The sequence below is a fragment of the Aquarana catesbeiana genome, linkage group LG06, assembly GCF_042186555.1.
Source record: "Aquarana catesbeiana isolate 2022-GZ linkage group LG06, ASM4218655v1, whole genome shotgun sequence".
Classification (NCBI taxonomy): domain Eukaryota; kingdom Metazoa; phylum Chordata; class Amphibia; order Anura; family Ranidae; genus Aquarana; species Aquarana catesbeiana.
In genome coordinates this window covers 395,670,188-395,682,536 of record NC_133329.1, presented here as the reverse complement: position 1 = coordinate 395,682,536, position 12,349 = coordinate 395,670,188, and the positions used below count along the sequence as shown (strand labels likewise).

General features: G+C 41.4%; 1 protein-coding gene across 1 annotated transcript in view; it reads right to left on the bottom strand.

Annotated features, from left to right (window-relative positions):
* Positions 1–1,527: 1,527 nt before the first annotated feature.
* The window catches only part of IGFBP2 (insulin like growth factor binding protein 2), a 128,660-nt gene continuing 117,838 nt past the window's right edge, over positions 1,528–12,349 (bottom strand). Inside the window, exon 4 of the mRNA XM_073634387.1 lies at positions 1,528–11,222. Within this exon, the coding sequence (XP_073490488.1) occupies positions 11,067–11,222 (156 nt within the window). The 3' untranslated portion in view covers positions 1,528–11,066. The remainder of the gene's footprint in view (positions 11,223–12,349) is intronic.

Below are 12,349 nucleotides of genomic sequence, written 5' to 3'. Positions count from 1 at the left end.
GTAATTCATGTGTTCGGGTTTAAAAGGGATGAGGTGGCAACCCTACTTCTGCTTGTTTCCAACTTGCAACCCACTTGTTTCTGACCTTTGGCTTGTTTACTGACTGCATTTCTGCTTGATCCCAATCTGCAACCACTTGTTTCTGACCTTTGGCTTGTTTACTGATTGAGTTTCTGCTTGATCCCTACCTGCTATATCTGCTAGTGGACCCAGGCTAGCTTACTCACCCCCTGGTGGGGTAATCCTGAGGACCACGACCTGGTACTAACACACAGCAAAACCTATCTCCACCACCAGGAGCTCTAGTGTGCTTAGACCCCACACCTCAAGTGAGCCGGTGTCATCCGCCAGGGTGACCTGCTTCCGTACTTATTCAGCTGGTTGGTGGGAGCCTCTCTACTGCTATAGCTACTGGTTTCTGAGCCTGATCCCTGACCATGACACCGGGACTTTTCCCCCATCCTATGGAACTCCCTACCACAATTTGTCTGGCTTTATCTTTCTCTATCCTCCTTTAGGTGATCCTTGGAAACTCATCTCTTCAGGGAGGCCTATCCTACCTCCGCCTAACAACTGAACTTTTACTTTCCCCATCAACTCATTCTCAGCAGGGTCACAGACAGCAAACCCAACAGTGGTTCTAACCCCTCACCTCTCTATCCAAAGTTAAAAAAAATGGCTGTAGATACACTTTAAAGTCGTTCTAAAGGCAAAAGGTTTTTTTTACCTTAATGCATTCTATGCCAATCAAAAGAGAGTGGGCCACTGCTCTGTGTGTGAATGGACACACAAAGCGGCAACTCAGGAGCGAGCATGCTTCGGTGCCCCCATAGCAAGCTGCTTGCTCTAGGGGCACTCAGCTGGAGAGAGGGGCCGGGATTGCCGGCTAGGGGCCCGCGAAGAAGAGGATTGGGGCTGACTTGTGCAAGTAAGTATGACATGTTTGTTATTTAAAAAAAAAAAAAAACCTTGCCTTTAAGATTCCTGAAACTGAAATGATGAAATAATCACAAAAACACCAATGACATATTTCCTCTTTTTATTGAGCAATAAACACGAGTGACAAGTCTTATTTTATACGTATACGTATAACAGGTCCAAAGATATTGTCCCTCACCATGAACGGTGAGGAGGTAGATGGAATAAAATAAAAATAATTTTTAGATGGTGACTTTGGCGGGTTGCTTGTTGTTGATCTGAGAAGTACGGCAACCCCCTCTCCCATAATATGTCGATACAATATAAACAATACAAAAAGATGGTATAATTAATGAGTATAAAAACACAAAGACGAGATAGTACATCGATCAGCTGATGATGACACGTACAAATGTTCCTGGTGAATTTCTGAGCAGACGTTAATCATTTTTGGTAGAATAAGTCAATCAGCACAAAGTGTGTCTGCTGCATGCTGGGTAGGTAATTTGACTTTAAAGCTGATTTTTTTTTAAAACACCCTTCAATAAAATCATGTATTAAAAAAAAATCATAAAAATACTTCTAAATACTGCTAGTGTGAGTACCTGATTTTTTTTTTTTTTTTTTGCATTGGCTTGCTTTAATGCCTGACACACTAAAAAGTGTATTTATAAAAAAAAAAAAAAAATGTTGAACTATATATTCTGTAAAAATGAGTCAAAATCAAATAGCCTCAGGCTGCTTTCTCTGCAGATTGCATGTGTGAATGGGGAAAATACTGCACTATGGCCACTAGATGGTACTGACTATCATAGGGAATACATATGCTCCTCAGCGCCATCTACTGGCTATAGGTATTTTCTGCAGTTACACATTTGAACTGCAGAGAATATAGCCTGGGAACATTTGATTTTGATCTGTTCATACAGGAAGATGTTACATGCAATTTTGATGGAGAAAGAGCTATGCTAAGTTTTTATAAATACACCCCTAATGGGTCTATTTAAAAACAAATCCGCTGTGCAAACGTACCAGCATTCACGCAAAACTTGCAGATAATACCTGTGTGATAATAAATGTGTGAAATGTTATTTTTATGATATTTAACGACTGGGCCTCCCGACTACCGCCGGCCCGTTAAGGGGTTTGCTGTGGTGGGAGGTGGGGCGGGACTTATGGCCATATGACCACCATAATTGGCTGTCTCTATAAGCTGCCAGTCACTGTGCTGGGAGCAGGCAGGGCGCGTGCTCTTGGCACAGCACTGTTGACGCTATTGCACGTAAATATCCGGCTGCCAAGAGGCCGCAAAGAGGTTAAGTTATCTTTTGCAGGATAAATGTAACTTTCCCCCAATAACCCAAGAACATTTAAACCCAAGAGAAATAATAGCCTAAGAACATTCAATCAGAAAAAAATAGCCCAAAACAATAGCCTTACAACATTCAACCAAACATAGTCTAAGCCAATATTTTATGAACTTTTGACCAGAGGAGAAAATAGGCTAAAGCAATAACTCAAGAACATTTGAATAGAGGAGAAATAAGCCTAATACAATAGCGTTAGAACATTCAACCAAAATTAACCATTAAGGTAAAAAACGTTAAGGCTTTAGAACCACTTTAAAGCAACAGCTTAAGAACATTCAACCAAAAGAGAAAATAGTCCATGAACATTCGATCAGAAAAGAAAATATCCTAAAGCAGTAGCCTAAGAAAATTAATTCAGAAGAGAAAAATACTTTAGGAACATTCAATTTTGCCACAGTTGGTGGCTTCAAAGGGGTTAAGGGGTTAAACCAAGGAGTGAATGCTGGTTAATTTGCACAGAACAAAGGTACATGTAATTTCGCTGGATGAATAGATATGCATGTATTCTATAAATAGACCCCTAAGACTCAGGCTGTAAGAGAGCAGGCCAGCACTGGGGGGGCCAATGGGCTCTACTGCATTGCACACATGTTAACAGGCTCCCAAGCTTGCTTAGGGGAGGGCAAGGGGAGAACCCTAGCAGGATAGCTGTGTTCCTTCATAGTCCAATCTCCAGGTTGCAGGTGGTCAGGTTACCCAACTGTACTACTGAGTAATAGATACTTGTAAAAATACATTGTATACATTCTGAGTCTACTTTTGGCTCAGATCACACAGTCTGCAATGACTAGCCTGCACATAAAAAATGTTTCAATGCAAGCTAGGCCTTCAGAGTTGCAGGACACATGATGTAGACTTGGCTAAGCATTTTTATTATTGCATATTAGTGGATTTCATGTTTTGACATTTCTTTAAATGATTGCAGAAATATTAGCTTAAGGAATTTAGTTGACTTTCTTTTCTATTAGTTTATCATTATAAAGTATTGTGACTTACTTAGCATGAACCCATAGTGAACCTTTCCTTTGGTCCCACCTCTCCCCCACAGAGCCTAAAGTCAGTATTTGCATAGGCCTAGGCACACCCCCACCTGACAGGGCCTTGGCCCAGTGATTGGTTGTTTAGGCATTACATACCACCTTGTGGGAGGAAGTGTTTGCATTCACCCAATACCTAGTTTTTTTTTTAGCTCTAAAGGGTAGCCTTTCCTTTATTCCTCCACAGAGCGCAGACATTATCCAATGCAAATGCTTTTTCTTAAATTTGGTATTTGCATAGGCTTAGGCACTCCCTTTTCTGACAGTGGCTTGGCCCTGTGATTGGTTGTTTAAGCCCTAAACAGCTCCTCGTGGGAGGGGTGTTTGCATCCCCCCCTTTTTTTCGGGGTGCCAAAGGGAAGCTGCAGGAAGTCTTCTACTTGTAAAGACTTAGTTCATTGGAAAACATTATTGCTTTAGAGGCCTTAAGATCCATTCCTTTCATGAGTAACGAATGCTGTAGTTCCAAGACAGGAAGTGAGACACTTACAAGAGCACGAGGAAGAAGAAGATGCCGGGAAACCTGTTTATGGTCATAGAGGTAAACCAAGGCAATGGCAAAACAAAAGAGTTTCTTGAAAGCACCCCTCATTACCAACCCGCTTATTCTCACCTTTCCCAACCCTTAGGCTATATTCAGGACCGCTGGGTATGGGGGGTACATACTGTAGGAACTCCTTGCAGGATGCAGTGCTTGGCAGAGTTCTGACCTCAACCATACAAAACACCTTGGGATGAATTGGAATGAGCAAGGTCTTCTCGACCAACATCTTCATAAAGACATGGTTTGGAGAGAATGGGTGGAGGAACTTGAGTGCCTTGAACAGGGCCTTAACCTCAACTATACTAAACACCTTTGGGGTGATTTAGAATGAGCCAGTTCTTCTCATCCAACATCTCCTTGAAGAAATGGTTTTGTGAGTTTAGGTGGAATAACTCGAGTGGCCTGTACAAAGCATGACCTTAACCATACAAAACATCCTGGGATGAATTGGAATGAACAAGGTCTTCTCAACTAATATCTCCATAAAGACATGATTTGGTGAGATTGGGTAGAGGAACTTGAGTGCCCTGTACAGGGCCCTAACCTCAACCATACTAAACATCTTTGGGATGATTTGGAATGAGAAATGGAAAAAAGAGGGCACACCAACCTTGTGCATTATCCTTGGTTATATTTTATTAAAATAGTAAATTAAAAACTACTCACAAACGTGAAAGAAAGCCGCAATATAAATAGTCTTCAGATGATGGTAATCGGTCTGGCGACAACAGACTCCAGATGGTAATGGAGAAGATTTTGAGGGCCACTGCCGGCTGACGCGTTTCGAAGGGATACCTTATTCCTCAGAGTCCACCTGGTTAACTCACTTGTGCGCAAGAGTATTTGTTTTCTGCTATCAAATGATTTGGAATGACCCAGGTCTTTTCAATCAATATCTTCATAAAGAAATGATTTTGTGAGTTTGAGTGGAATAACTCGAGTGGCCTGTACAGAGCCTGACCTCAACCATAAAAAACACCTTGGGATGAATTGGAATGAACAAGGTCTTCTTAACTAACATCTCTATAAAGAAATGAATTGGTGAGATTGGGTTGAGGAACTCAAGTGCCTTGAACAGGGCTCTAACTTCAACTATACTAAACATCTTTGGGATGATTTGGAACGAGCCAAGTCTTCTCATTCAACACCTACATGAAGAAATAGTTTTGTGAGATTGGTGTGGAGGAACTTGATAGGCCTGCACATAGCCGTGACCTCAACCCTATGGAACACCTTTTGGAATAAAGTGGATTGGAAACCTTCCCATCAGTGTCTGACCTCGCAAATGCTCTCTTTGTGTTTAGGGGCTGAGTGAGCATAAATTTCCACAGACACACTTCTAAATCTTGTGGAAAGCCTTCCCAGAAGAGTGGAGGCTGTTTTAGCTGTAAGGATAAGGGGGGGGGGGGGGACAATTTCAGATCAATGTCCATGGTTTTGGAATGGAATATCCAACATGGTTATATAGGTTTGATGGTCAGATGACCACAAACCTTTGGCCATAAACAGTATAAGTATTCTGTAATATAGAAAATAAGATTTGCAACACCTAATGGTCAATATCCATATTACAGAGCATATGGAAGTCCCTGTAACGTGCAGTGAGATGGTATAGAAAGAACACAGATACAGATAGTTAAACCTAGCTTAGATTGCTGAGACGGCGTATAAAATCTGCAGACGCACATAATGAGGCAGGAGAGATGTGCATAGACAGGACTCTTCGAGCACCGTGATTGTGTGGAAATAATTATGACGGGCTGGGCGCCTATCAGAAAATCTTCCCCGCAGGGAACTGTACAATCGTATCTAATAAAAGCGCACCAGCACAGGGATACAGAGCATAACATTAACAGAATACACTAAAAATTAGTGAGTGGAAGCTCTTTGGAACAATAATTAATAAGCAGCACTTTTAAAAACACTGAACCAAAAATATCTTCAGAGTTTTCAAAGGGTTATGGGTGCAGGTGAGCACATTAAATGACCCACTTGCTCCTCAGAATGCTTGGGAATAAAGCAGTGAGATTTTTACACAAGAGTTCAAGGATGTGCTGCTGACACATTGCAGATTCTCACTCCTTCTGCTGCAGCACACCTTTTAGTGCTCCTTTTGCTGTTTTTCTAAAGTAAAAATGTCAAAAAATCCAGCACTAATTGAGACCACTCAAAATGGTGGAGTCAATTGGGAGAAGGATTTGGGTGTTACGCTAGATCATCCATTCTCAACCAGGGTTCTTTTGAACTGTAGGGTTCCCCCAGAGGTTCACAGATATTATAATCTTAGCCTTATCATAATATTACCCTGCAGAGCTGCTAGTTCTTTTCCCCCAGAGGTTGCTCAGAATTCCTTGAGCTGAGACTGACTGACCTCCAAACTGTATAGTTCTAGTGGATCAATTCCACTTGCCAGAACCAGCTATATGAACCCAATGTTCTTTTTAGCCCTCTGTAAAAGTGGTGGTGGTGTGTGTGTGTGTGTGTGTGGGGGGGGGGGGCATTCTTCTCAGTAGCTATTAATAAATTGTTTTTTTCTGCATGGGTTTCCTGAGACCTGAGATTATTCCTCAGGAGTAAAAAAAAGTTACGAAAGGCTGTGGTAGATCATAAACTTAAAGCAGATCTTACCTCCTTTCCTTAAAGCCTAACTTCAGCTTTGCTATTACTTGAAGCCTTTCTCTAACTTTTTAACCTAGAAGAACCCTTTAAATAATTTTCAGGTGCTGGGGAACCTCTGCTAATTCATTGCTGATCAGGGGAAAAATGCTTCTTACTTTGATGGCCAGTGGGAAGGCAGTCCCCCTTTATAGTAGTGGTCAGAATACCACTTAACATCTAAAAATATCATTGGTATCATGCAGCTGGCTTTGCAAAGTGGTGATGGCTCTCTAGAACTATGCAGGAACATCAAATGAAAAGTCAATCATCCACAGCTTAAGTAACCCCTAGCAACCTCTTGAGGAACCCTAAGGTACCACAGAACCCTAATTGAGCTTAAGGAACCCATAGGAACCTCAGAAGGAACCCTAGGGTGCCACTTAACCATTGTTGAGCTTAAGGAACCCCTAGCAACCTCTGGAGGAACTCTAAGGTACCACAGATGCCTGGTTGAGCTTAAGGGACCCCTAGTAAACTCTGAAGGAACCTTAAAGTACCACAAAACCCTGGTTGAGTCTAAGGAACCCCTAGCAACCTTTGGAGGAACACCATGGTGCCACAGAACCGCAGTTGATCTTAAGGAACTCCTAGCAACCTCTGGAGGAACTCTAAGGTACCACAGATGCCTCTTGAGCTTAAGGAACCCCTAGCAAACTCTGGAGGAACCCTAAAGTATCACAGAACCTTGGTTGTGCTTAATAATAGCATGCAATGTGCAATTAGCTGAACTGAATTTATTCTCTCTTGAGAAGAGGTGATTAAGGGTGAATATGATCACTATGTATAAATACATAAGTAGTTCATATAGTAAACTTGGTGTTGACTTATCCTCTTTAGGTCATTACAGAGGACAAAGGGGCACCCTCTTCATCCCCACATACCTAAAGGCTTTTTCATAGTAAGAGCTGTGAAAATGTAGAATAGACTCCCTCAGGAGCTGGTTCCTGCCAGCTCAGTAGATTGTTTAAAAAAAAGAATTGGATGCATTCATAAATGCGCAAACAATAACTGAATATCAACATTTATATGAAGTATCACCAGAAATGGTTAATCCAGGGAATATCCGATGGCCCTGGAAGATCAGGAATATTCTTTCCCTGCTGGAGCAAATTGGACCATGCTTTATAGAGTTCTTTTTTTACCAGTGTGTATAGGATTGTGTAAAAGGAAGTTTTATATCTGCTTATTCCTTTATATCTATTGGTTGAACCAGATGGACTTGTGCCTTTTATTCGACCTAACTATGTAATTATTTAAGGCAATGACAATATTTCAGGCACAATAACAAATGCTGTCAACCAAAAGAAAACTGGAGATATCGGTTGCAAACAATTGATTTTGTCTTAACAATATGATCAGTTAAGTGGTTAGGACAATTACAGGCTCAATGAGTTTAAAGCAGCTAAAAAGACCCACAATCATTCCAGCCCCATAAACAATACTACGTCCATATTGCGGATTGCATCTGTTGGTTTCCCCTGAATGACTTTCCCTTTTCTAATTATTGATGACTTTACAACACTGTCTATTAGAGGAGGAAGACATCATGGGTAAAGCAGCAGAACATGGCCCTGGAATCAGTTGGACACAATGGGAACTCCAATTACACAGCAGGAACTCCAATCGCAAGCTTCAAATACTAGTACAACTAGCAGGAGATGGTTTCCATATTTACCCGGGCGCCAAAACAATATTTTTTCACCCTGGTATTTGTTAAAGTAAACTTTCCTGAGAAACATGAAGGCTGCCATAAAATGACTACTTGCCAGGTTGTTATGCTGACTCTCTGGTTTTAATACTAACTCAATGACCTGGAACAAGTACAGGCCAAGATAGTTAACACAAAGCTGGAAGTCATTATCAACAGACTTGTTTTGGGTCATTAACATGACGATCTAAATCCAGAGGTTCAAGAAGAGGTAGAGAAGCAGCATGTAACAATGTATTTCTCAGGAAAGGTTTCCTTTATACCACTCTGTACATTTCACACTTGGTGGTCCATTTACATGGTATGGTGTTATCTCGGTGTTGTAGAAGCATGAAGGCCTCCAGCTACAGAGTGGGTAATGAACTGACTCATGAGGACAGAAAGACACCAAATAGTCTGATTCCTTGTTGTTTCATGAGTATCATCAGAAGGCAATCAGTAACTGGAAACTGTTCTACAGTAAACCATAGCAAGGTTCTACAGGTGGGGGAGTGGGAGTTGGGAAGGGAAATGGAGCGGAAAGTGGGAAAAGAAAGGAAGAGGAAACTTGTAAGGGAAAGGGGTGTGGGAAAGGAGAAGAACATGGTAAGAAAGAGGAAGAAGTAACTGGTAAGAGAGGGAAGTGATGAGAAAAGAGTAGAGTAAAGGGGAGTATTGAGGGGGAGGGAAGGAGAAGGGAGAGGGAAGAAAATGGGAAAGGGAAGTGGTAAAGGTAGGGAAAGTGGTATAAAAGAGGGAATTTGGAAATGAGAGGAAAGTGTTGAGAAAGGGAGAGAGGAATGGTAAGAGAGAGGAAGAGGAAAGTGGTAAGGGTAAGGAAAAGGGAAGTGATAAAATTAAAAGGTAAGAGGGAGGGAAGTGGTAAGGCGAGTGAAATGGTAAGAAAAGAGTAGAGGGAAAAGAAAGAGGAGTGTTGAGGGGGAGGAAAGGGGAAAGGGGTAGGGAAGTAAAAGTAAAAGGGAAAGTAAAGTATAAAAGAGGGAAGTGGGAAAGAAGAGGAAAGTGGTAAGAGAAAGGGAGAGGGGAGTGGTAAGGGAGAGGAAAAGGGAAGTGGTAAGGGTAAGACAAAGGGAAGTCATGAGTGGTAATAGGGAAGGAAGTGGTAAGAAAGGAGTACAGGGAAGGGAAAGGGGAGTGTTGAGAGGGAGGGAAGGGGAAAGGGAGAGGGAAGTGGTAAGAAAGAGAAAAATGGAAGGGATAAGGGAAAAGAGGAGGGAAGAGATAAGAAAGAACAGCAAGGGAGAGGTAAGTAGTAAGGTAGAAGAAAGGGAGATAGAAGTAAAAAGGAGAGGAAAAAGATAAATGAGTGGTAAGTGGAAGAGAAATGGATAAGAAAGTTAGAGAGGACGATGGAAGTGGAAAGGGGAGAGGAAAGCGGCATAACAAAAAGGAAACGGCAAGGAAAAATATGAATGTGTAAGGGGAAAGGGGAAGAAAAGTGGGAGGGAAGGAGTAAGGGGAAGGGGAGAGAAGTGGCAAGGGAAAGGAAAATGGTAAGAGAGAGGGAAGTGACAATGGAAAAGAAAAGTGGTAAGTGAAAGTGAGAGGGTAAGAGTAAAGGAAAAGGGAGGGGATGAAAGGGGGGAGGGAGGGGATAAAAAAATGAAGTGAGAATGAAAGAAAGTAAAAATAGAACCAGGAAAGAAAGTACTAGGAAATTAACCAGTAACAGAAAACGTATAAAATGATACATATCCATTCTTCAGGGTGGTGGAACCCATTCTGTCCCCTGATCAAGCATGTGGGAATGAAATATGCCTTCCCCCACCCCCACCCAATTTCATGGTTAAACGATTGGGGCATTTTACTGAAGCATCAGAGTGACCTACAGAAAGATGGATTTCATGGTGCACAATGACAGGTACACTTTGCCCCTTTGTGTCTTTGGTCTGGTCTGAAATTAGTTTGAAATTCTCTAAAATGCTCGAAGAACTTGTACAGATCTGGTTATATGTAATATACTGACAACATTTCACTGGAAAGACCATGAGATTAGCTGATCAGATGGCGGTTTCTGCAATAAGACCCATCAGTGGTACAATCCAAACTGGCATTTATACAATAATTTAAAGTAAAATTAGACAACGGTGTGGAACATTTGTTTAGTTTGTGAAGACGTATGTTGTATTTGTACATGTAAGCATGAACTCTTGAAATATTTCAATTTAGGCTGGATCTCAAAAGAGAACCTGTCACCCAAAAAAAAACAAAAAACAGATGACCAAGTAGATTAGGTAATTGGGTATTTAGGTAATGTTTTTTGCTGAATCTGTCAGTGTCTGAATTAATGTTGCAATGACATTATAGATTTGAGAGCACCCAACTCTGCAACAGAAAGGGGCACCACTCTTCCACTGAAGATCATTCAGCAAGGCAGGCATGAATTTACCGCGGGTGACAGATTCACTTTAAAACCAGGTGTCTGAAACGCACAGATTATTTTAACATTATTGCATTCCGCTTTGTGTAGAACAGATCAAGACTTGAGCACCTAGTGTCACATGACTTCTGCAATGTTTGATTGGCTGTCTACATTTGTCCTTAGGCTCCAGATCTGTCATGTAGGGTAATGCAGGTGCAGTTTTGAAACTGGGATAGTTTAACAGAAATAATTAAAAAAAAAAAAAATATTAGAAATGGCACCTTCCAAATGATGCCAAACAGTGACGGTCTTGTCCTGGTGGTAAATGGCAAGGTTTTCAAGACAAGTTTGAGCAAAAGAGCTTACACTTCAACCAGCCCATTTTCAAAACTGTCATATTATGTCAGTTTAACCCCCATTATGTATAAATACAGACACTGTGATATTAGCTGGTGGTTGCGCAAGCGGACTACTGTGCACGCTGTTTGCGCTCCTCCTCGTTGCCCGGATAATACAGGTGGCACTCCGGGTCGCCTCGGATGGTGGGTGCTCCGGTAATCGGCTTTCCATTCTGGGGATTGACGCACCAGCACTCGCCCCGCTGACCGTTCACAGACATCTTGCACTAAAAGAGTAAATAATGACATATATTAGGATAGTAAATGTTACCAATTACCGCTCCCGCCCCGTGCGTGCCAGCCAAGAATTACTAAATGTATTTCTTTCTTTATAAACAATTTTTATTGATGAATGAAAAGTAATACAAATGACACCAAAGGTCAGCATCATACAAAATAGTATAAAAGAGAACAAGAAGCTTCCGGGAAATACAATCAAATCAATGTACCGTAAACAGCCATATGGCCATACCTTCTTTGAATCATCTAAGAATACGGATAAAGCTTGTCATATAAGACATATAAATAAAAAAAAGAAAAGAAAAAAAAAAAAAAGGTGGCTCAACAGATGGTTACAGCAGAAAAAAAATAACCGTTATGACAAACAAGAGGAGCTGCAGGACTTCCAAGCATTCCATTTAGCATTGAAGAGGTGCATTGTATCAAATAACGTGTGGTGGATACAGTGCCTTGAAAAAGTATTCATACCCCTTGAAATTTTCCACATTTTGTCATGTTACAACCAAAAACATAAATGTATTTTATTGGAATTTTATGTGATAGACCAACACAAAGTGGCACATAATTGTGAAGTGGAAGGAAAATGATAAATGGTTTTCAAAATTTTTACAAATAAATATGTGAAAAGTGTGGGGTACATTTGTATGGCGCCCCCCGGAGTCAATACTTTGTAGAACCGCCTTTCTCTGCAATTACAGCTGCAAGTCTTTTTGGGGACGTCTCTACCAGCTTTGCACATCTAGAGAGGGACATTTTTGCCCATTCTTCTTCTCTGCAAAATATCTCAAGCTCTGTCAGATTGGATGGAGAGCGTCTGTGAACAGCAATTTTCAACTCTTGCCACAGATTCTCAATTGGATTTAGGTCTGGACTTTGACTGGGCCATTCTAACACATGAATATGCTTTGATCTAAACCATTCCATTGTAGCTCTGGCTGTATGTTTAGGGTCGTTGTCCTGCTGGAAGGTGAATCTCCGCCCCAGTCTCAAGTCTTTTGCAGACTCTAACAGGTTTTCGTCTAAGATTGCCCTGTATTTGGCTCCATCCATCTTCCCATCAACTCTGACCAGCTTCCCTGTCCCTGCTGAAGAAAAGCATCCCCACCACACAATG